Genomic DNA, 26,258 nt, shown 5'->3' on the forward strand with positions numbered 1-26,258 from the left:
CTTTGAACAGTGATTCCAAACTTCTGAACAATGATTCTAACTTTCTGAATGCTAGCATAAGTGAATGCTGTTTTTCCCAACAGAGTAAAGTTCCAATAGAATAGTTAAAGTGGTAAATGGTATTACTGTCATTTTGAAGGATTTTCATTGTAATTTTGATTATAGTAGCCAGGCCCTCACCCACCTCAGTGATATTGTTTTGCATTATAAGGATAAAGATTAACACTTTATACATTTTCACTGGAAAATAAGTTTAATAAATGTTGTGATGCAGAGAACAGCCTGGAAGTGAAAGTCAGCTCTTCGCTATTCACTATCCTCCATTTCTGAGCTGAATTAGGTAAATGAGAGTTCTAGCAGACAGCGCTGGCTCAGATTGATGGGAGTTTAAATCAGATTAAGGCGCTGCGGTTTGTGCATGTGGGTGTGCACTTTTATTGCAACCATAAATAAATGGTGAGACCGGTCAAGGAAAGGTCAGCACTTATCTGGTCTCATCAAGTGAGAGCTGACTGTTGTATATTCAGTGTATCATCCAAATATTCTGGATACCCTCTGAAGGAGCAAACTTTATTAGCCATATCTTAAAAAAGTGTCCCATCAGTGCCAAAGCAAATGAATAAATACACGTTTACACGTTTATGTGTGTTGACAGTTGGGATCGGGCAAAAACGTGGACCCTTGGGGTGGTCTGGGGGCTCTGAGGAGGGAGTTTGAGAACTACTGATTTAAATAAACAAAATCTGAAAAGATTTCAAAACATTAATGATTTGCTGTACTTAAAACAACACAATCTTAAATCTCCCTCTAGCATCAAAAAATCAATCTAACAATACATCAAAAATAATATAATAAAACCTTAATAATACATTGTACCTCAATGAAATGCATGCAGGGTATAAGACAATTAAGCCTATTTATTATAGACTACAGAATGACACGTAACTTCAGAGGTCTATACAGATGTTAAGAAATAGGTAGACCCCATGAAAAGTCTGGACTTTTCATGGTATTTAAAGTATGGACAATATATTTAGAGATACAGATATCAAGTCTTCATTTAAAGTGTTGACAGATAAAGGTGATCTAATATAACAAGTGACGCTTCATATTAACATTTGTCATCCTTTATATAATTGAAATAAACAGTAATGCAATTTTCTTCTGCTGAAAAAGTAAGGCCACCTCTACATAAATCACTGGTACTAATGATTAGCACACTGTTAGAGAACATCTTGGAGGATTTTGTCTCCAAGACAATCCTCCTCTGCTCTGGTTTGCTCTTTGTTATTGGAGTGGGTAGCATCATCATGCCTAGATGAAAAGAGCTCACTTCACAAAGAAAGTTATAGATGCCTCTGAGTCTGTAAAGGGGTTTAAGATGATGAAAATATTGGACATCAATCGTTCCACTGTCGGGAAGAACATCTACAAGTAGAGAAGATTTAAAACCACTGCTAACATGCCCAGACCAGGCTACCCCAGCAAATTTTACACAAGAGCTGAGAGATGCTAAAGGAAGTCTTTAAAAACCCCAGAATTTCACAGGATTACAGCATCTGCAGCTAGGTCTAGCCTTTGCTGTCTAAAAAGAACACCGGAGCAAGACTAAAGTTTGCTAATGAATATCTAGGCATGGACCAGGACTTCTAGAACAATGTGCTATGGACAGACGAGTCAAAAAGAGTTGTTTGGCCACAGTACCAGAAGCCCTGTTTGGTGGAAACCAAAGACAGCGTTTCGCTCAGAAGAACCTCATACCAACTGTAAAGCATGGTGGTGGGAGTGTTATGGTTTGGAGCTGCTTTGCTGCTACAGGGTCTGACAAATTTGCAGTCACAGAATTGATTATGAATTCTCTTTTCATACCAGAGAGCGACTGAGTAGAATGTGAGACCATCTGTAAAAAAAACACAGCCGAAGAAGTAGATCTTCCAACATGATAATGATCACACCAAATCCACCAAGGACTGGCTCAAAAGGGAGGGGATGGTAGGACTTACTGAAACCAGGGGTGTTCTTACTTTTTCAACAGACAAAAATGACATCTCAGTTATTTATTTTTTTTAATAAATGACTGCAAAAGTCAAATTTTCATTTTGTTATATTACAAAACATTTATCTATACATACTGAAGATCCAAAACTGATGTCCATATATGTCAAAAAGAGAAACATTTCACATATTTTTTTTACATGACTGTTATCCTACATCCCCTATCCCCTACTCACCTTCTAGAGTGAAACACAGTGGTCTCTAGAGCAAGATTCCCTGGTTTAAACATTAGGAAACCCCCTTCTTTTTTGGCGACCAAATGTTTTTATTTTTAAGATAGTGCTCCAAGACATAGCGACAAAATGAAGCACCCCAACCCCCCAACACCCCCCCACATGGCACCCATAAACCCACCACTGATCAAAGCAAAAAATAAATAAATGAATAATCTCTTTGACATATCAAGTAATACAAAACACGATTCACAATAAGTTGCCAATTTTCTTAGCTGCACTTTCTGGAAACACCCTTCTGATGACATATCTTGAAGGCGAAAGTATATTTTGATAGTGTTCTTGGGTGGATACTTGGGGGCAGGCTGTCTTAAACAAAGAAAAAAGGCTGATGACAAATTGAGGTCAGTGCTGTATCACTAATGCTAGCTAGCACTATAGATGTATTTATTAGCTTCTAGATCTTTGGCTAGCAGTCAGAATATGTTGAGCACTATCACTGTATGATGTGTTTGGGTAATGCATGCAGGCTAGTGACGATTCTGATGGATGAAAACAATGCAAAATTGTGAATTTTGTCAGATCAGTGAGGTCGATGTTATGTACAGAATTCTACATAGCTAAACCAATGACCTAAACCTATGCTGGAATGCCTTTAATGCTGGCTTAGCAATCTAGCAAGCTAAGCTGAGGAAAATTGCTTATTGGCTTAAAACTGCAGGATTGCTGTTGATGGTCTGCAGTGAATTCATGTTGCTCCTGTCCACAGGTTGGTGTCCCAATCCTGACCACCAGGAGGCTCAAAACCAAAACTAAAGTAATTAGCTAGCTAGCTCAGCCGAGGAAGATTGCTTATTAGCCTAAAACTGTAGAACTGCTGCCGAGTCTTCAAGTCTGCAGTGGATTGATGTTGCTCCTGCCGAGACATTGGTAGCTCAACCTAACCAGTTCCACCAGGAGGCACAAACCTAAAACTGCAGTAATTACCTAACTAGCTAAGTCAGAGTAGATTATTACTGCCATGAAAACTGCAGATCTAGAGCTCCTGCTGGCTCTGTGGGTCTGCAGATAGATTGATGGTGCTCTGGCCCACAAATCATCCTCCTCCCGCAGAGCAGGAGGTATTTCAATCTCTTAATGGGCCTTTGGCAGGCAGAGAGGCGAGTGAGTGCAAGGTTGTGACCTCAGCAGTGGAGCAGGGAGATGAGCTGGAGCTCGTCTTGAGACCTCCTCACCGCTGTTTAAGCACAAAGATGTGAGGGGGATTCATTCATAGGGCTCTCTGTGTATGACACTGGCAAAACAAATTGAAATCAGTAAATAATGCCCAGGCTCTCTCGTCCCGGGATGGGTTGCTATAGTAACAGCGCTCTATTTTACAGGCTCGCTTATTTGATTGACATCGGGGCAGCAGAATGTGTAAAGCTTTGTGTGTTTTGTATGATGTGGGTTGAGCAGGTCTACCCATGCGTGTTGGAAAAAAAGATACTGCTAATTGGGTTCAGTGCGCCTGACAGAGGTCCTATCTGGGTTTTACAGCAATTTTAGCAAGTTGGCAGCCATGTTTTTTCATGAAAAACTACAGGACAAGCAAAGGAAGCAACTGTTTGACTGACATTAAGCTGAGGATGTTGTCCAAAGTTCACTGGCGTCAGCTTTATTAGTGGATAAAGCATCAGTGATGAAACTGTAGGGCTTATATATTTAGTCCTCAATGATTGATGCTAAAAATAAAAAAATAAAGTACTAATTTTTAACCATTAATGCAAGAGCTTCCTTTTAATGGGGAACGTGGAAGGATGTGTTTCACAGAGTTTAAAAGAGCCTGAAAATAAAACAGCAGTGCATTTTTGTTTGATTAAGCATTTACAATCTATTATTTTGCCCAAGAGCGTCCTTGTAGGAACGTCTGTCCACCCGGCAACCATCTTGGCATCGCCGCTGGGCAGTTATTTTCAGTCACAAATATCTCAGAAATAGCTTGTAGCATTTGGCTCAATAAGGTACAAGTAGAGGAGGGACGACTTCTTCTTGCAGCAAAATGAGCTAGACTATTGGCTCTTTTTCTTGAAGGGCGGGACTTGTTAAGCGTAACAAGCTTTCCCATTCATTTACCAATCACTGTCTCCTCCTTTATAGTGTTATTTTTTGTCAGGTCATGCACTGATGTTGGACGAGAAGACCTGGCTCACAATCGACATTCCAATTCACCCCAAAGGTGTTTAGTGGGGTTGAGGTCAGGGCTCTGTGCAGGCCACTGGAGTTTCTCCACACTAACCTTGACAAACTAAGTCTTAATAGAGCTCGCTTTGTGCACAGGGGAACAGTCATGCTGGAAGAGGAAAGGATCTTCCACCAAATGTTGCCATAAAGTTGGAAAAATATAATTGTCTAAAATGTCTTTGTTTGCTGTAGCATTAATGTTATCCTTCACTGGAACTAAGGGGCCCAAACCCTGAAAAACAGCCCCAGACCGTTATCCCATTATCCTTCCTCCACCAAACTTTACTGTGAGCACTATGCATTCCAGTAGGTGGCGTTCTCCTGGCTTCTGCCAAACCCAGATTTTTGTTTCTTAGACTGCCAGAAAGTGAACACTCCAGAGAACACACTTCCGCTGCTCCAGAGGCCAGTGGGATGAACTTTACACCACTCCAGCAGACACTTGGCATTGTGCATAGTGATCTTAGGCTTGTGTGCAGCTTCCTTCCAAGTCGTTTCTTGAAGCTCCCAATGCACAGTTCTTGTGCTGAAGTTTCTTCCAGAGGCAGTTTGGAACTGTAGTAAGTGATGCAACACTTTCTGAGAGTCTGCATAACCTAGCACTTTGTGGCTGTGCTGTTGTTGCTCCTAGATGCTTCCATTTCAAAATAATAGCACTTAGAGTTGTCTGGGGCAGATCTAGCAGGGCAGAAATTTCATGAACTGACTGGCAAAGGTGTCATCCTGTGACTGTGCCACTCTTAATGTCACTGAGCTCTTCAGTATGACCCATTCTACTGGCAATGTTAGTTGAGATTGCATGGCTATGTGCTTGATTTTATACACATTAGTAATGGATGTTGCTAAACACCTGAACTAAATAATTAGGAGTGGTGTCCACATACTTTTGGCTATACAGTGTACAGTAGCTTAGTTTCACATTATCTCGATATCACCCACTTTCATTGCCTTAAGCTTAAACTGCCATGACGCATCTCTTTTCCATCATTAGCTCTAATGTGTGCAGATGGTGCATCTGTGTGTGCTCCAATTGAAAGATCTATTTCTTGGTAATGCATTATATAACAAAAACAGGACACAGGTACACTGGAGTCTTTTGGTTTTTTTTTTTTCAGTATAAATTCTACACAGCTCCACAAAAAAAGTAAAATACAGGCTACAAAGCTCACAGCTAATATCACAAAATATACAATACATCAAGAAGGGGAAAGCAGTCACATTAATCCATAAAACATGACAAGATGTCTAAACCTGACGTGAAGGACCAGTGGAAGTGACATAAAAATATACAGGCGCAACAATTCAGTAGTTTCAACACAAATCATTCTTTTGTAAAAAATAAAACCTTTTTTTTTTCTCTTTAAAAACCGCGTTCCAATTCCATGATATGCATAATGACCATAACCCTCGATCACCTCGATCATCTCAGTGATAACAGTCATGAAGTTATGGCTATATTTGGGTAAAGCGAAGAAATCAGCAGACGAATGTAATACAGGGGAACATTCAGCGGGTTTATAAAAGGTTGCAATTAGCATTTAGTTGCCTTTAGATGCCAGTTTTATCAATGTTTTCATTCAGAGATGTTTAAAAAGCATTCAGAGATGTTCATATGTGTGTGTGTGTGTGTGTATGATGGAAAAGTCAGAGACCACCCTTCGTTTATTTAATTTCCACTCAAAACAGCCATTAAGAAGGAAATATTCATTTTCAGGAGATGCTTCTGGAGATTGGATGTAAGATTTATCTATATTTGTCAGGAAAAGGAAAGTCGAAAATGGGACTTCTAACAAGCACCTGGAAAACCTGGTAGACACCAAAACTGTCTCCATCAGATAAACAGCACCTAAAGCTTTTATCTTTGACAAAGAGGAGAAAATCAAGCTGCTTCAGATCTGAAAACATCCACAGTCCATCATTCCACTGTGAGAAGACAACTCAACACTATGAGTCTGAGAGGATGTGCAGCTGTCAAGAAGCCTCACTGAGCAAAGCAATTAGACAAGAAAAAAAAAAACAAAACATTAAAAAAGCTTCTGGTGATCTCTGAACAACAGACTGACCACCATAGAGTCCACCCAAATCAGTAAATGTGTTTGGGATTACTTGGATCCTGAGAAGCAGAAAATGCAACCAACTTCTAAGACTGAACTTTGGAGGTGTGGAAATTGCAATAAAGGTAAAGAGTAGACTTACAATTTAGACACTACATTTATTTGTTTAAGCGTCTATGTAATTTTTGGTTAAACATACATGTTCTGACTTACTTCATGGCTGTTATGACTGTAATTAAGCAAATGAAGGTGCTCTCTGTCTTTTGCACAGAACTGTACATAATAACCACCGGATAACGCCATGCATGATTCTATTCAAAGCAAAGCCCCACCCACCCCACCCCTATATGTTACAGCCACGCCTCCCTCCACAGCCTTATCCAATTACTGTTAACTCTGCATGTGACATTGGTTAGAGCGTCTAGAATCACTATGTTGTCTTTTTCAAGTCTTCATACAAAGAAGCACAGAATGTGTATGTGTGCAGCTAATTGCATTTGAAGCTAATCCAAAAGGTTGAGAAAGCAGTCTTGTCCTTGCTAGCTGAGCTGAACTGACTTCCAAGCACTGCGACTCTGTTACATGCTGAGAAAAAGAATACAGGCTTCACTGAGCGCTGCGAAAAATGAGATCATAGCAAGTGAAAGCATCTTAAATGCAGCCAATATATGTAAAATTTCGAATTATGTGACTGTCTAAGCACTTCATGTTATAAAGTGAAATTCCATTTTTATATTTAAGAAAAAGATTCTGAATAAGGGCAAAATTATCTGCAAGAGCAGTGCAATCTTTTCACTTTCACTTAAGAAAAAGGCTGAATAACATTCAAATATGATCTCATCTCTCATCTCTTTATGGGCTACATTTGAAAGGGAATTCCACCGATCGTTCCACATGTATGCCTATTTTCTGCACAAGTCGATGTAAAGTGTCATTCAGAGAGGTTTGATGTGAAATACTTCACTCTACAGAAATCCACCAACTGATTTCTTTACAGTGGTGATAATGGTAACCAGGGGTATAGTATAATATAATGCAAATGAATCAATTTTACAGAGCTTTTGAGCTTTTATATGTAATGTTAATGAGGGTAAAATAATGACAAACCCTAAAATGACAAAAAAAAATGTTTTGAGACTATCTGGGGAATACCCTGCATGTGCAGTCGTATGCAAAGTTTGAAGATGACACATCCTTTACAGGGAACAAACTTCAATAGGGCATTTTTTCTGTTGTATTTTTTTCCCCAATGTGTTCAAATCAGCAAATAAACTGTAACTGTGCATTAAAATGTGCAGAAGTGTGTTCTGCACAGAAGATCTGGTCACTAATTCTCATTTAAGTCAACAAAACGTGTCATTTGAGGGGTGCCAAAACTTTTGCACACAACCCTAGTTACCTCTCCACCATGAATGTACTTTAAAAATACATTTTAGGCCAAAATTCTATCTGAAAACTATTGCAAAACACCATCTCACACAGCATATTCAGTACCATTTTGTGTAATAGCGTTCTGCGATGTAGCTTAAGCTCTCTAGACGTCTGGTTCCTATCACTGCCACTGTGAGCAATCGAGAATCGGTTTCTACAGAAAGGCAGTTTTCACCTCATACCACTGAGAATGACTTTGTTTATGTTTTAACTATTTAATTATGCACTATAAAAAAAACAGCAAACTTTCCCTTTAAAACTCCACCTTTTCAGTAAAGCCCAGTATCGCTTTCTCTCAACAACAAACAACATAGTGGCTCTAGCGTTCTGCCCACCTGGACCTTACTGGACTGTAAAGAGAAAAGCTCTTGCACTCTTGCAAAAAAACTTAAACAAAATGCAACAACAACACAGAATTAAATGGTAAATAAAATGACATCATAAAAAGCAGTTCAATATTTTTACACCCCATACCTTTCTTACTCTTATTACATATATATTAGAGAAATAAAAGCGAAACAGAAGTGGTAATAAATGATACGTCGAGATAAATACAATATTAAAAGCTGCTCTTGACTGTGCAGCTCTGTCTGTGCTTACAGTAAAGCCTGTTCTGGTCATTTCTGGCCCTGATCCTAACATTTCCCACTCTGCTCTGGCTGACCAGGCTCGTTCCGGTCACTGTTTACCCTTGTGGCTTTCATTAGGGCAGCGTTGAGATTTTAGTGTACAAACAGATACATACAGGGCCACCAAACTGAGATGAAATACATTTAAATTTCCCCTAAATACAAATAAAGGAGGCCTGAGGAGGGTGAGTGAGGAGGGAGGAGAAACAGCAGAAGTCGTTCCCAGAATATTCCAGCCTAATCTCAGTGTCCTGCATCTGTATCATTATCACAGACAATCATTTTGACTGTTTCTCTGTACCTGCTGACTCGAAACGCAATCAGAGGGTACTGGGCAGTTGTAGAATTTAAGGAATAAATGCTGTAAATACATGACTATTTAGGGAAAATTCAAAACTCCGCCCACTCCACTACGCTGGTAACAAATGACCACAACTTCTTAGTCCCATTTCTGCAAGAACAAACTACACAGATACATCATGAATTCAGCAACTGGTTCTTTTATAAGTATTATTATTTATTATATTATAAGTAAGAAGCAAGTTATTGTCAATGGTAATTAGAGCTTGAATCGGGCTGGAAATTTTGGCTTAGACTCGAATACAGATTGAGAACTTTCTTTCTGACCTGGACCGACACAAAGTTTACAGATCCGAGCCCGACAAAGTGCTGTCCAAACTTGACCCAAACTTTTGTTTTGAGTGCAAAACTGATCCGAGTATAACAAAATTCTTTCCATAAACCCAAGCCGGCCCAACATCTAAAATCCAAAATCTAAAAAACCGGGATAATGCTGGTTACAATGTAGCAGGAATAACAGCTGTCATTAGATTGTGGACCAAAAAAATATAAGATGTTCAAATTCTAAATTCTGCTTTAACAAATTATTTTTTTTTAACAGCATCCCAAACATCTTTAGTCTGGACAGACCTTCCATTATGCGCTGCTCTCACGCTGTGCAATGCTGAAATAGCGAGACGTTAGCCTTCATTTGTTAAAACCTCCATTGCTCTGCACAGAGCATTCCATAAAACATAGTAAGCAAATAAAAATATTTTTGGTCAAATTAAACGTCCTTTTGGATGAATTAAATTCAGTGTCCTGTTTTTCTCACAAGTGTGGTCTTCATGGACTGAGTGGGTGACTTCGCAAGATTAAAAAACGATTTGAGGTAGAGGAAATAGTAAAGAATAAATAAAGGAGTAAAACTAAAGCAGGAGGAACTGCAGATAAAACCTCTTAAAAGTGGGAGGTGGGCTGTGAGAACCCGAATGTGAAATTCACACCTGACCCTGACACATAATTGAGAAATGACGCCCAAATCCAACCACACTTGACACGGGCAGTTTGGCCTGTCAGGTTCAGACCAATATTTCAAGCTTTATTGGCAACTGACCATGCATGACAGATGGGACTGATAGAGATTAGGCTGAAAAATGCTGGAATATTCCTTGAAAAATGATTTGGGCACAGCCTGCATAAGTGTTTGTTCTCAAGAACGTTGTTGGTTCCAATCCCAATTCAGAAATCCTCTCAGGTCTTATAGCTGTGGCCAGTAAATTTACAATGCAAGGGTTAGAAACCCTCTACAGTCAGGGTCTTTCCATTTGATACTTATGGTCAGCGGCAATTTCAGTGTGATCGTACGTACCTAGTGATAGAACTGGTGAGACAGCAACCAGAAGGTTGTGGGTTCAAATCCCAGGACTGACTGGGTATTCCTGGTTGTGCCCTTTGGCAAGACACCTAACTCCCTGCTTCCCCAGCCAGTGCTACTCTGCTGGCAATGCTGTGCTGCTCCAAAACTGGACATAGTTAAGCAGCAAGAAATATCTTCTGAAAAATGAGCACTGAAGCTTTGTTTGTTAGCTTTGTTAAACAACAACCAAAAGGAAGTGAATTGTAGTTTCGAGGTTTGTCTTTGGATTGTAATCAAGCCGTAGCCCCAAATGTGGTTGAGCAGTCATAGAACAGGTGAGTTTTACCCAGTTTGCACAACGTTAGCCTACATAAGCTTCCATTACTTCTTAGCTACATTAGCTAAGCTCCAGTGCAAACCTCAAGAACTTCAGACACTGAGCAATCTGTGTACATTAACTATGCAGTCTCACGTCACTAAGCAAAACAGCAGGCAAAGCCTTTTCACCCAGCTTTAATTGAGAGGACTGTGCTCTGTATTTATCTCCACAACCTTTTAATATTGGCGGACTCTTTGAACACGACCAGGCCGTGCTGAGGAATCCAGAACAGTAGGGAGGAAATGAGAAGATTGAGTTTAAAGTTCTGCTGAAGTTCACAGGGTTTCAAGAGAACAAAGCTACTGCCCTTGGGATTCGCTCTGATCTTTCGCTCCAAGTCACCTTCAAGCTTTTGGTTTTAGCTCATTGATTTAAGGTCTAGATTCACTCGTTGTGGCTTAGGAAACAAATAACAGCTAATTCAGGTATAAAACGCAAATACATACAGTGTGAAGAAAACAAAAAGAGTGACAAAGTATTTCAGTAGCAACAGGCTATTTGTACAGGTCATGGCCAGGTCAGTTTACGCTTCCCTGGCACTCAGTGTCTTTGAGATGGCCACAGGTGCGAACCTACGCTTGGAAGAACAGTGCTGGAAAGGACAATAAGAACTACTGCAGGCTAAGTCTGTGCAGAAGTGCATGGGCAGGAGGGCAGTCCACTGGCCCTGTTTTATCAAACAGCCTTGGACTCTAGGGGCTGATAAGGAATTTGGCCTGAGGCCTGCTGTTGGATGGTGCTGCCAATGCCTTTTTCTCCACAGCTAGTCTGCACAGTCATCAACAATAGACAAAGACTGGCTTGATTGACTTGACCTGTTATCAAAATAATGTCTGATTTACATTTAGCCCACCCCAACAAAAAGCGAAGACCACTTTTCAATTATACAGTCCCTGTCCCTTTCCCTGTCCCTGTCGCACCCTTAGATAGCTCCACCCCCTATCCAACCCCCCACCCACTGTCTTTGTAGTCCCTCCCACTTATGCTAACCCCACCCCAGTACAGCCCCAATGTGCCCAACCCCACCTGAAACAAAATTTACAGCTCAAATTCATCTTCGTCCTTCAGGTCGGTGCCTCCTTCTGTGAAGAAAAGGCACCCCTGCCACTTCACTGTCCAATCTTCATTTAATCAGACATCTTGCTAAAAGAGGAAAAAAGAACACAATGGTCATTTTAATGACAGGACTTTATATTAGGAATGGTTGTTACCTACCCCCTCACGATCCGAGCCCTTCAATATCTGATATTTGTACTTTTGTAGTTAATACAGCCTAATAAGTAAATTAAACTCAATAAACTTAACCTTATTTATCTAAAATATGTTAAGTTGCCAATGGCTTAGTGAAATCACTTGGGGTCAGTTTCCCATACAGGATTAAGTCTAGTCCTGGACCATACAGCATTCTGAGAAGAGATTCTCCATTCAAAAGAAAATGTGTCCAGGACTAGACTTAATCCCTGTCCAGGAAACTGACTCTTTGGGGCAGATTTACTAAGATAGGCTAATTATTGACAGTCTGCTGGCACTTTGTGCTGGTGAGGTGGCCAATTTCAGGTTCAAACTAACTTATTACATCAAGATTTTCACCAATTAAATTAAAAACTTGTTCATGAGTCCAGAAAGTATGTGAAATGTGAGAAAATAAGTGATTATTTTGGCTTTCTTTTACAAAACAATTATTTTTGGCTCTACTAATCGCTCTAATGCAGTTTTAACAATAAAGGGTATTCAATGCAAGAGTTAATGCATAACTGCTAATTCACTCTTTAACCATGGAGATTGGCAGACTGCTGGTCACACAGTAACGCAGATAACAATCTTGTCTAGCTAGTAGGTAACGAAACAGCAAAGAGAAAGATTTAAGATGAATATCGATAATTTGGAGATGAATGGACTTATTTGCGTTTATAATCACTCCAGCTGATTTCCTGATACGTTTAATCTGCAACGAGAAACTGTCAAACATGACAAAAAAAGTCACAAAGCTTCTCTTTAGAATTTTCCCGTTCCACCTTAAATGGTGCAGCAGTTACATTCTGGAGCCTCAGGAATCATTTAAGGTGGAACAGGAAAATGCAAACAAGAAGCTGGCGAATGAGAACACTGAGAGGCATTTTACAATAAACTCTACTTTTGCGGAAAAGTTTCCTGACAGAGATGCGAGAAAAGCAGCTATAGCTGAGCTAAAGCTCAAAGCAGAGCAAAGTAAGACTGCATTTTCGTTTAGATTTTTTAGCCCACACTAGTAGATTAGCACATACTGAGACAGATTTACAGCCAAGATGATAAAATGGACATGATGGCTCTCAAGGCGGTTTGATTTTTGTTGAAAGGACAAAATGGCTCTTCTTAACATTTTGGTTGCCGAACTTTGGGCTAGTTTAAGCATGTTTTTAAGCATGAAACACAAGCATTGTAGATCTTAAGTTTCTATTCTTCACTTCATAAAGTTCCTCACTGCAGACATTTATTGACAGATTTACCATTGTTTTGTTCCGTTGCAAACCTTGTTTACCCATTAAAAAATGGCTGTTATGATTTGCTAAAAAGGCACAATGGACCAAAGAGGTGGTCGCTGCTCTTTTGCCTCACTGCATATACATATTATTATTATTATTATTATTATATTATATTATATTATATATTGATTTTTTTCAAAATAAAGACATATATATTGTATATATGGTAATAAGTAACAAACTGTAACCTTGTTAAGAAATTGTTTGTTAATTCTCTTCTTGTTACTCTTTTCTTGAGTGCCTTGCTATCCCTTTGCTGCTACAGCACTCTGAATTTCCCCTGTGGTGAGACTAATAAAGGATTATCTTATCATGTTAAAATAATCACTTTCTCAAGAAGTAATAGTCATATCATATCCATCCATCCATCCATCATCTAAACCACTTATCCTTCTGGGTCGCGGTGGGGTGCTGGAGCCTATCCCAGCTGTCATTGGGCAGAAGGCAGGATACTAGACTTATACTAGTCATATCATATCATAATAGTCAATTCAGTCTAATGAGTTCACATTTGAACCAGAATTAAATGCTTAAAAATGTTTTGGCTGCGTCTCAAACCACACACTTCCATATTTTACATACTACACTAATAAATGCACTTCTAATGATGGAGCACTATTTTTACACACTATTTAGTGCTGGAGTATGTGGTTTGGAATGCAGCCCTTTTGTCCTACCTGGCGGAAACGATCTTCCATAGCATATTCCATATGTCGATTACAAAGCTGCACTTTGTTCCTTTGCATGGAAGATCTTAGTGGATAAGTGACTACATTAGCAGCCCCCACCGGCACAAAGTATGGCTAGTCTGTCAGTAATTAGTACCTATTTCTGTGAATCTAGCCTATAGAATGGTTGTTAACTTCTAACTACTCAATGGGGTAAAATAGCCGTAAGAACTGGACGTAGATCAGACCTAATATAGCCAATACCAGTCTATTAAACTACGACTATATCAGCTTTTTCGAATCAGGACATCCCCGTGAAAACAATGTTCACAGCTGAGAAAACTCAAAGCACTCACCTCCTTATCGAGTAGGTTTTCCTTTTTGACGACTTCTCCCTGCCCATTCCCAGGTGCACTGTAAATACATAAAGAGGGGTGAATACGGAAACTGGAGATGCAGTGTCCTGTGAAAGCACTACTGGAGCTGGGTTAGTTTTACTAGAGAAGGTTGTGTACAGTAATCTGACTGAATGGTACAGCACAAAGTCTAGGTGTTTATGTCTGTGGTAATCCACAGGATACAGTCAATAACAACAACAACACACCACACGTTGGTGTCTATTAGCAGGTTTTGTTATCATATTAGCCTGAGGTGGGTTGTAATGGGACTTCTAGAGTTCACCCAGTTACTGAAGTCCATTCACCCTATTTTCAGTCTGAAAAAACTACACACACTGCAGATTCATACTGGAATAAATTGCTCCACAATTATTACTGTCAGACTGTGAAATATACACACTCTGTAGATTCATACTGGAATAAATTGCTCCACAATTATTACTGTCGGACTATAAAACTGAACACTCTGCAGATTCATACTGGCTTAAAATCGGTCCAAAGTTATTACTGTCAGACTGTAAAAACTACACATAGATGTTAATTCATACTAGATTAAAATCACTCCACGATTATTGCTGTTAAGAACCTAGAAACGACACACATTCAAATTCATACTGGATTACAATCACTCGACAATTATTACAGAACACTCTGTAATCATACTGGATTAAAGACATGGATTTTGTTGTTAATTGCTTAAAATACAGTACTCCCTCAGGTAAAATAAGGCTTGAATGGGACTTTGTATAATTCATGTTGTCACTGCTGTGATTAGAATGGACCACTACCAAAATAACGTCTGGTCATATGGTGGTCCATTTCCACTAATGGACAGGGTAGAGTGTGGCTGTGCAGCAACAGTATTCAAACCTTAGATATTCACAAGTATTAAGTTACAATCTACTTAAACCCAAGGCATTAAATGAGATTATACATACATATATACACATATTTCAACTTGTGACAATAACACTTATTCTTGTTTTTTTTGTTATTTCTTTTCATTTAAAGTTGATAGATTCACATTTATCATGAGTTTCATTTTTTAAATAAAAAAAACATTCATCAGAAACTGCTCTCCCATGTTTTTGTCACTTCTACAACGAAGAGTTTTAGTTCATGGGCGGAGCCTAATTTTAGCCACCCCCCTGCATTTCAGAGCAGGAAGTGAGACTGCATCCCTGTCCCTCTTGACCACATGGTGAGCAGTTAGATCCCATTGTTTTGAAGAAAATGTGTCCCAAAATTCAAATACCAGTTTGTAACATTAAAAGTTGTCACTACCAAAACTTCAAAATACTTTCTGCAATCAATAAACATTTTAGGGTTTTCAAGGAAAAATATTATGATTTTATGAGTGTTCAACTGTTCAAAGCTCAAGTTTTGCTCAAAATGAGCTAAAATTGTCAGTACTGAGATGGTCACTACCGAAACATTTGGTAAAGTTTTGGTAGAGTTATGATTGTTTTGGTAGTGACAAACTGGATTGTTCATTTGTTTTAACAAATTAAACATAATGAACGTACAGAGTCAGAGTAAAAGGATTTTTAGAATGATCCGTATAGGTAGATGTACCAGATTAAATGGCCAATGAGGGCAGGTGGGCCACATAGACAAAACACTCTCCCTCTACACTTTATCTAAGACACAAGACATCTGTCCCGTATCTTAGATAAACGTCACTGTCCACTCCTCTCCTATCAGGTACTCACTTGTCCTTTTTGCCACAAGGCATGTTGCCCTTCTTACTGAGGAAGTACAGGAAGGCCACAATGAACAGCAGCAGAAGCACGGACACCACCACGGCGATCACTACTACGCTGGAGCCGGCATGCTGAAGTTCAGCTACTAGTAGAGAAAGAGAGAGGAAGGATGAGAGAGGACAGAATGGAGAAGGTTGAAGAAGAAGACATGAGATGAAAGAGTCAAAGTGAAGGAGTTTCGAGAGATGAAAGAAGAGGGTGTTGGAGGGTGATAGGTGAAATAAATGGTGGGGACCGAGATGAGAAAGAGATGAAAAGTTCAGCAGTAGAAGGCAGGGACAGGAGATGGGTGTGGTAGAAAGGGTGGGGAGGAAAGAAGAGAACAATAAGGTTTTTTTTAATATCAGGTCATCAGGGAAGCAAAATTAGAGGGAATGACCCCCAGCTGACAAATACAAAACACACACAACAATGCATACAATTTCCCACGAGCTATCTCTCTCAAACACACACACATATACAGTTGTATGCAAAAGTTTGGGCGTCCCTGCTCAAATTACATGCTCTGTTGATTTTCTATGTATAAATAAGTGAACACATTCTCTACAATCAACACACTTCTGTATATTTTAATGCACATTTACTGTTTATTCACTGATTTTACCATATATTAGCGAAACTAATGGCACATTTTATATGATTTTTTTGATCTTATGATCTGTTAAAATTTGCTCGAATGTCAAATGTGTTCAATTATTTTCACTTAGGAAAGCAACAAAGCATGTAATTTGACCGAGGTGTTCAAACTTTTGCATACGACATATAAACTAGTATTGGATCGATACCCAAATTTTGCCTTCGGTACAGATACCAGCTTTGGTACCTCGGTATGGGTACCAACTAGGGCTGTGACTGTGTGGAAGTTTTCTTACTGCGGAAAAAAAAAAAGCAACGTATCCCCAAGGTTTGGTGGTTTACCACCAATGCCCCCTCGCCCCCTCCTGCTGCCAACGCCCACAACCCCATACCGTTTCCGGAAGCTTTTTAACTACAAATGCGCCATATTGCCTCGTCCATATTCACCGGCTGCACCTTCTGACTCAAAGCCAAAACATGCCCAGATTGGCGATATGACACTAAGCTTAGGAACTACATTTGTGGCCATTATTGAATCCAATAATGTCAACCGGCTTGCATCTTCTGTATGGGCGTTAGCACATAAGAGAAGTGTGTTTGCTATAAGCAGTTGCAGTTAAAATCTAACTCCAACTGTTTATGTTATGCTTTTCGCTGTTGTCGGAAGAAAAACTCGTAGCTCCAAAACGAGAACTTTACAGGAGAAGGAAAAACATACTGTAATATAATGTGAGTCAATGGAACCAGACTTTTTTCCAAGTAATTCCAAGTAATTTCTTTTAGCCCATTCATCATGAAATTTACACACAATATAAAGGGCAACAGGTTTTTTTAAATTATGTCAAAAACTGAAAAACATCAAAATGGAGATACAAGGTTTTCTTCCAACAACAGCGTTTTGTCTTTTTATGTCTGTGTATCATGTGTGTATACATTCAGTTGAACTTTATCTGTACAGCCTAGTAATAATTAATATTAATCAGAAACACACAAACGAAATCCACCATATGTTTAATGGACTGTCCCTCTCCCTCGTGTGTGAAGTTGAAGTGACCGGCAACCGAAAAATTATGTTTCTCCAGAATCCCTTGAACATAGGATGGAAGACAGTCAATGGCGATAACTAAATAATGATTAGTGTGCTTATATTTCAAAGCACACACCATATGCACACAGTGATGACGGTTATTGTCACAGCCCTAGTGCCAACCCAACAATTTAATTAGCATAATATAAAAATAATATAAATAATATAACTGTTAATCAAACCAATAAGGCTAAGAAATACATGTTTAGATTTTCAGTCTGTTGGCCATTCTCACAGGCCCCTTGACTCTTTGTGCAAGATTGCAAATTATTATAGCAATATTTATAGTACTGTGAACCACCTTTCATTTTTTAATTGCCACTCAGAACAGCTATCAAATAAAAGTTATTCATTTTAGCAAAGAAACAAGCAGGTGATGTTCTCAAAACAATGGACTGACCAGTGGTCCATCACCACTGAATGTGTTTGACTGCTTGGATCTTGAGAAATTGAAAATGCAACCAACTTCTAAGACTAAACTTTGGAGTAGTGGAAAAACATTTCTGCAGATTTCTTTGAAAAACTGAGAGCAAGTCTCCTCCAAAGAATGGAAGCTGTAATAAAGGCGAAGAGTGGATAGAATAAATACTATGAATAAATAAATATATATATATATATATATATATATATATATATATATATATATATATATTCTGCTTTTTTTTCCTGACACTGAAAATTTAGAACTTGTTCTTAATGGCCATTTTGAGTGGAAAATAAATAAATGAAGAATGGTCTCTCTTCATATATATACGTTAGCTAGCAACCATAGCAACCCTAACTGTGTATTCAAAGCACTGATTTGTTTCTCAGTAAATCGCAAATTAAGTACATATGCTATAGAGTTAGTAACATTAAGCTACCAATAGCTATCGTGTCTGCGTTAATATAAACAGCTTTTCTGGAAATCCATGCGGTAAACAATGTTTCAAAGTCAATATGTTTTGTCTTATGTACACTTTTTCCTCTGATTCTTACTGGATTCTCAGGAGACTGAGGTTGTTAAGTAGCTGAAATACCAATAATGCTACATACATGCAACCAGCAAGCTAATGCTCCTGAACTGTTTTTGCATGAAATTATATTTAATACTGCACTTAAAGTCTTTTCCACAGCAACACCAGCTACTCAAACTGCAGCTACTACTGCCAAAGCAACTTTACTACCTCTTTTAGCAAAGCTTGCTGGTTTGTGTGGGGTATTTTGGGGAAGGTAACAGTCTTACGATGTTAGGTCAATGCACAGTAGGCCTGGGCGATAGGGCAGTGTAACCCGATGACGATGCTTAAAAGGCGAAAAGTAGAAAACTAGGAAAGACTAATATACCTTTTAACAGCTTATATATATATATATATATATATATATATATATATATATATATATATATATATATATATATAAGCTGTTAAAAGGTATATTAGTCTTTCCTAGTTTTCTACTAAGGCATCTTTCTACTAAGGCACCTAAGGCATCTACAGTGGAATATTAGTGTCTGGACCTGGCTTTGGAAGTCACATGCAATATAAGAATGTAAGTCACCATGAACCAACACCAGAAGGAGCTCATAAACTCACATGTTTTCAGTAACACATATTAAAACAACAGGTGAGGTAGTTTTCAAAAGACGCTGGGTTACTCAGCATTATATTATTTAATGTGCAATTTGTAAGAAGGATTTTCATGAAAACCATTATTAAATACTAGAATAGTGCTAATTAGTTTTAAATATCACCCAGGCCTAACGCTGTTAGCTTGCATGTAGCAATATTTGTATTTCACCTACTTAACAACCTCATAAAACAGAGGATCAAGTGCCATTCAGGGGAAAATACATGTAGGACAACATATATTGGCTTTTGAAAATTTTTGTTCTCTGCAAAAGCATCACAGCAGTGATTTCTGAAAAAGATTCTCCCATTGAGAAATAAGGCTCAGTTCCTTATACTGGCACTGACTACAAAATTATGACATCACTGGTTAATATAAAGTAAACCAGCGCATTTTCATCATTTGCAAAATAAAGGTATCGTACCATTTTAGATATTGTTTTGTACCGCAATCATTTCTTTGCATCAGAATTCCCCCCAACCCTAATAAACACACATACAGATGAGCACCAGCAAGCGTACAGACCTTTTGCAAACACAGGGCTTCCTATGAGCAGCATTGTAGGAAGGAAAGAAAGTTGAGTCCCGTGGCATGAACCATTTTAGCATAGACAACAAAAAACACGCCCAGGCGACAGTGAAAAATACTCACAATGCTAGTGACAAGCCCACCACCATGACAAGACACACACTACAGTGACGCATACAGAGGTGAGGAAGGAAAGAAAGTTAACGAATGGACACTCTGAGGGAAAGACAAGAAGGAAGGAGCAGAGAGGAAAATAGAACCGAATCTTTTATTGTCTCCAAGGAGGAAAATAGTCAGAGGTGCAGGAATCGCACAAAAAGTTCAGGGCAGACGTCATACAAAGATGGGAAAGCATCATACAATATACAATATACACAGTGGTTCTGGTAGCGATACACAATATACAATGTACAGAGCTGGGAGAGCGAGGCTACAGAGTATGTACAAGACAGAGTCCAGAAAGGGAGGAGAGGAGGAGAGAGAGCAGGGAGAGCAGCGACAAGTGTCTACCTTGTCCTCTATTGTTGTCTCCATCAACAGTGTTAACTGTGGAAAGAAAGAAAAAAAATATATACAGTAAGATTACAATTACGGTTCATGTATTGTGCTTACGTGAAAATAACACACAGTACCAGTCAAAAAGTTTGGACATGTCCACTCTATTGTCGTAAAAAATTATATAAAACCTATTTTTACGCACTTCTGGGAACAAAGGTAGAGTCAAATGGTTCTGAGGGGAAACCTGTGTGGAGTCGTGAGACCATTTGCTGTTTACCAACTGCAGTGCTGCAAAATCAGAGCCAGGATATACTGAAGAAAGACTACACAGTAGTAGCTAACAGGCTAAATGCTACAGAAATCTTTCAATCCTGGCCGTCACTCCAACACCAGCCAGTCAATTCTGCACTCTCAGAGTCTTTATCCTCTAAATAGGTGTTATTTGTGTGTCAGTTAGCTGGAAATGAACCTGTACTATGGTGGGTGGAACCTTTAGCCTGCTAAGCTAACTAACATTACGCTAGCGGTAGCCTAGCCCAGCAGGCTACAGCTCAAAACAGTAAACAACAGGTTCAGTTTTGCTTTCTGTCACTCCAACACTTTGCGACTTAGCTTTCTCAGGCATTTTTTATCGTCCACGCTTTGTCTAACAGCAGAGCAGACGGAATCGGACCGGTATTGTGGTGTTTTGTTCTGTAGGACACTAGATAAGCTAACTAGGCTAGAGCAGCTAGTTATATTAGCCTAGCTATGAGGCTACAGATTTAAACATCACAGAGCAGGTTTAATTTCGGCTTTCTGTCACAGCCGCTCAACTTCGCTTCTCCAGTTTTGAGTCATTATCATCTAAACTTGTGTCAGTGTAGCTTCCGTTTGTCAGAATCAAACTTGTTCTTTCCACATTGTACGCAAATGTCATGATGCAGAGTAGTTTGCATATCATTAAAGGTGGTCAGACTTAGATGAATAAGGGCAACTGTGATTAAAGACACTGTTTCCTTTGCTCTCCTGTACTGCTTAACACTGACAGCAGTCTCAGCAACCTTGGCCTGGGTTGCCAGATTGGGTATGACTCCTCAGAATAGAATTTTTAATGCTACTTACTATGACAGAAATTTTTTATTAGTGTTGTTTTTCCATTACCTTTTAGCATTTCAGGTTTCATTAAACAATAATGAATATGAATAAAATCATAATAATAACAACAAGAATAATAATATTAATGTTTCATTTAATCATTAAAGTGAGGCACACACACCGATCTGGCATAACATTACGACCTCCTCCTTGTTTCCTGGATCAGACACAGCAGTGCTGCTGGAGTTTTTAAACACCTCACTGCTGGACTGAGAACAGTCCATTAACCAAAAATGTCCAGTCAACAGCATCCTGTGACCACCAATGAAGGACTAGAGGATGATTAGCTCATACTGTACAGCAAGAGATGAGCTATCGTCTCTGGCTTTACATCTACAGGGTGGACCAACAACGTAGGTGCGTCTAATAGAGTGGACAATGAGTGGACACAGTGTTTAAAAACTCCAGCAGCACTGCTGTGTCTGATCCACTCGTACAAGCACAACACACACTAACACACCACCACCACGCCAGTGTTACTGCAGTGCTGAGAATGATCCACCACCCAAATAGTACCTGCTCTGTGAGGGTCCATTGGGGATCCTGACCATTGAAGAACAGGGTAAAAGGGGGCTAACAAAGTATGCAGAGAAACAGATGGACTACAGTCTGTAACTGTAGAACTACAAAGTGCACCTATATAGTAAGTGGAGCTGATAAAATGGACAATGAGCATAGAAACAAGGAGGTGGTCATAATGGTATGCCTGATCGGTGTATGTTACATATTTGAAAATTCAAGATAATAATTTAAAATGACAATATTCAATAGTTGCAGCACTTTATAAGTAAAAATAACTGTAGAAAGTGTAGAAAATGGAAAATGCATACATTCAATCACGTCAGAACATTTGACTGGTGCTGTGTGGTGGGTGACATAGCAGCATAATTGTAATAATCATGAAAAACCAACCTGATTCAGCCACCTCAAACTTCTTGGTGTCTGTGCCAAATTTATTGGTCGCTTCACAAGTGACGCCGTCGTTAATGACTGCCTCTGTGGCCTTCAGGGTGATTGTGCTGATGGTCTTTTGTCCTTCTACTGTCACTGACTGTGAAGACACAGACACACACAATCATCATGTACAGTCTGTGGAGACATTGCAGGTAAGAAATACACTCTATGGCCTCTAGTATGTGAACGTTCCTCCTAATTATTGAGATGAGGTATTTCGGCCACACTCATTGCTAACAGGTGTACAAAATCAAGCACATAGCCATGCAGTCTCCATAGACAAACATTTGCAGTAGAATGAGTTGTGCTAAAGAGCTCAGTGACTTAAAGCGTAGCACTGTCATTGGACGCCACCTTTGCCACAAGTCAGTTTGTGAAATTTCTGCCCTGCTAGATCTGCCCTAGACAACTGTAAGTACTATTATTGTGAAATGAAATTGTCTAGAAATAGCAACTTTGTAACATATTAGAAAAAAATAACAAAATATAAAATGTGCCCAAACCTTTGCATAGGCCACATTTTATGCATCCCCACCTCCAAATATGTTAAGTTCAGCAAATAAACAGTAATTAAGATGTGCAGTAATTAAGAAGTATGTTCTCTGTAGAGGATGTATTGACTTATTTTCACTTAGAAAAACAACAAAACATCATTTGACTGGGGCACCCAAACTTTTGCACACAACTGTTTAAACACACATCACTTAGAAAAATCAACAAACCATGTATGTGTCTAGGGGGACAAACGTTTGCACACAATTGCACACACACACACACACACACCTCTTTGCCAGAGGGTTTCCAGGTGAACTGTGGAGCAGGATAGCCTAGAGCAGAGCACCTCAGAGTGACTTCATCTCCCCTTTTATTCACCTCAACTTTAACAGGCACATCAATCTCAGGCTTGCCTGTGGGAGAGAGAGAAATGGCGAGAGAGAGAGATAATTCAGTATCAGTATTCGTTTTTTAGTATAGACTTTCACTGGATGAAGTGTAAGATTTAACAGATTAATTAAAGTGTATAATAAATAAGAATATAATGACAAATACAAAGTTAACACTAAGGGTATGATGTACTGAGCCTTTTGTGGAACGTTCAGGTGCAAATCAGAGGCACTCTGCCAGCTTGTTACATACGAAACACAGAAACACAGCACAGAAACTCGAAAAGGCCTGGAAGATCATGGAAAACAGCAGTGGTGGATGACAGAAGTATTCTTGGGCTTTTGAAGGACAACTCCTTCACAAAAGCTGGCCAGATCCAGGAAGACTGGATTAGAGTTTGCCTTAAAAAATGTTACGGACAGGACCAGCACAGAGCAGGTATTATTTGGGTGGTGGATCATTCTCAGCACTGCAGTGACACTTCTGGTGGTGGTGTTTTAGTGTTTGTTGCGCTGGTACGAGTGGATCAGACACAGCAGTGCTGCTGGAGTTTTTAAACATTGTGTCCACTACTATCCACTCTATTAGACACTTCTACCTTGTTGGTCCACCTTGTAGATGTAAAATCAGAGACAGTAGCTCATCTATTGCTGCACAGGTTATGTTGGTCATCCTCTAGTCCTTCATCAGTGGTCACAGGGCGCTGTTGGCTGGATATCTTTGGTTGGTAGACTATTCTCAGTCCAGCAGTGACACTGAGGTGTTTAAAACATCCGCATCACTGCTGTGTCTGATCCACTCGCACTAGCGCAACACACACTAACACTCCACCACTACGTCAGTGTCACTGCAGTGCTGAGAATGAACCAACTGTGATTTAAGACACTGTTTCCTCTGCTCTCCTGTACTACTTAACATTGCCATCTTCAAACCTTGGCCTGGGTTGCCAGATATATGCCATAATCCTGCCTAAGAAACTCTCAAACAAGTGCTTTCTTATTCATCAACACATCACACCCTGTAAACATCAGTTCCTTGAAGCATTTCCAGCTTCCTGCTGCAGTGTTATCAGATCTGAGGAAGTGGAGGTTGAGAGCAGGCGCTAAGGGCATGTCATGGCTAATGCAGGCCCAACCCGGCCATTGTCTCCACCAGCAACAGGGACTTTAATGCAATTCAGGAACGTTTTCATGATTTACTCAGTAGCATAAGTAGCCACATCCTGCACTCTGACTATAGCCTAATGCTTCTCACAAACATAGGCCGCTTTTCCACTATCGAGCCTAATGGTTCTCAGAGCCATACTGGGCTGTTCCGCGCTGGTCTGGACTCGTGAGACAGGTTACGGTTTCTGTTTCCATCTGTTGTACCGCTAAATCAAAACCAGGAAATACCCAAGAAAACTACCCAACCGAATGGTTAACTGCTAACAGGCTAACAGTAACATACACGCCACCCACCACAAACACGTTTGATTCCGTCTGTCACTCCAGCTCCAGTCTCTCAGCGTGCTCTCATCTTGTTTATCCTCTAAACGGGTGTTATTTGAGCATGAGTTACTGAAACAGCCTGTACTGTTGTGGGTTTCACCTGTAGCCGCATAACTAACTAGCTAACTACATTAGCTTTAGCGTTGCCCGGCAGGGTACAACACAAAACACCACGAAATATTTCAATTTTTTTTATCTTTCTGTCACTTCAACACCGTCATTTGAGTTTGCGCTCTCAGATACGAGTCTTTATCCTCTAAAGGGGTATTTTTAATTATAGGTTCGCTAGAACCGAGCCGGTACTGCAGTGGGAGGCACCGTGCACTCGCATTAGCTTAGCCTAGCAGGCTGCAGCTTAAAGCACAAAACAGGTCCGTAGTAAGTTTTATCATTTATGCCTGTGATAGCAGAGCAGTTAGTCGAATCAAACCTGCACAGTGGTGTTTGGATCTCTTTAGCTAAGCTAAGTTAGCTCGGAGAGAAGAGCCGGTTAGCATTAGCTTAGCTAGGAGGCTAAGCTTCAGACACCAGAGAAGAGGTTAATTTTGGCTTTCTGTTCCTCTAACATCAGCCACTCGACTTCGCTTCTTCCGATAAGAGTCATTATCAGCTAAATTTGGGTTAGTAAAGCTTTTGTCAGTCAAAATCAAACCTGTTCTGTGGTGAGCAGTGCTGGCTAAGCTAATGCTAACCAGTCGCTTTTTTTAGCTGCTTAGGCAGCGCTGCTTAAGATTTAGAAATTGGTTCTAACTGTGTCGAACCGTGTCTGTGCGGAAATGCCACTGGAACAACCGTGCTCCGTGCTCAGAACCGTTTAGCCCTGCAGTGGAGAAGAGGCCATAGATTCCACTTGGGACGTGGGGCTGGGGGCATGTCCCCACCACTTTTCAAAATCCAGTTTTTGTTTGACTTTTAAATGGGGGTAGCAAGGGAACTCACTACTTAGGGCAGAATGACTCTTGCTGCCACATTTTTCCACATTTACGCTGCACTCATTTTCATTGTATTGCAGTTTTAATGGTCTAAGTGCACTAATTTCTAGGGTTGCCCTACACCCATTTCCATGGTCAAAGAGCACTCATTTCTACAGTTATGCTATATCCATTTTCATGGTTACGCTACACCTGTTTCCATGTTCACAGGCATGCATTTCTATGCCTATTTTCATGTTTTCAGTCCACTCATTTCCATATTAATGCTATGCACATTTCCATCATCAAAGTGTACTTCCACTGTAAGTCCACAGTTTTCCACAGCTAAGCTACACTCTTTTAGCATAGTTAGATGCACTCATTTCCATTTTCATGGTTACACTACACCCGTTTCCACTGTTACTGTGCACTCATTCTTATGGTAACGTTATCCCCATTTTCATGGTATTGCTACACCTGTTTCCATAGTTATACTACCCCTTTTCCATGGGTACAGTACCCCCATTTCCATGCCTGTGCTACACCCATTTTCACGGTTATGCAGCAGCAATAAGTTCTGAGAAGACTCCCACCAGTAAAAAAGGAAGCTGAAAGAGGCAAAAGTGCTTGAAATGTTCAAAACTATCAAA

At 39.7% G+C, this 26,258-nt stretch overlaps 1 protein-coding gene across 4 annotated transcripts in view; it reads right to left on the bottom strand.

The window, feature by feature from the left end:
• Window positions 1-11,573: 11,573 nt before the first annotated feature.
• The window catches only part of bcam (basal cell adhesion molecule (Lutheran blood group)), an 88,006-nt gene continuing 73,321 nt past the window's right edge, over window positions 11,574-26,258 (bottom strand). Inside the window, exons 11-17 of one of the 4 annotated variants that reach the window (XM_036593296.1) lie at window positions 23,106-23,230; window positions 22,281-22,419; window positions 20,244-20,279; window positions 19,731-19,751; window positions 15,884-16,019; window positions 14,130-14,187; window positions 11,574-11,726 (exon numbers count right to left, since the gene is read on the bottom strand). In XM_036593296.1, the coding sequence (XP_036449189.1) occupies window positions 11,715-11,726; window positions 14,130-14,187; window positions 15,884-16,019; window positions 19,731-19,751; window positions 20,244-20,279; window positions 22,281-22,419; window positions 23,106-23,230 (527 nt within the window). In that variant the 3' untranslated portion in view covers window positions 11,574-11,714. The remainder of the gene's footprint in view (window positions 11,727-14,129; window positions 14,188-15,883; window positions 16,020-19,730; window positions 19,752-20,243; window positions 20,280-22,280; window positions 22,420-23,105; window positions 23,231-26,258) is intronic. The other 3 variants (XM_036593304.1, XM_036593320.1, XM_036593313.1) reach the window with 3 other exon arrangements.

The sequence above is a fragment of the Colossoma macropomum genome, unplaced genomic scaffold, assembly GCF_904425465.1.
Source record: "Colossoma macropomum unplaced genomic scaffold, Colossoma_macropomum, whole genome shotgun sequence".
NCBI classification, from domain to species: Eukaryota; Metazoa; Chordata; class Actinopteri; order Characiformes; family Serrasalmidae; genus Colossoma; species Colossoma macropomum.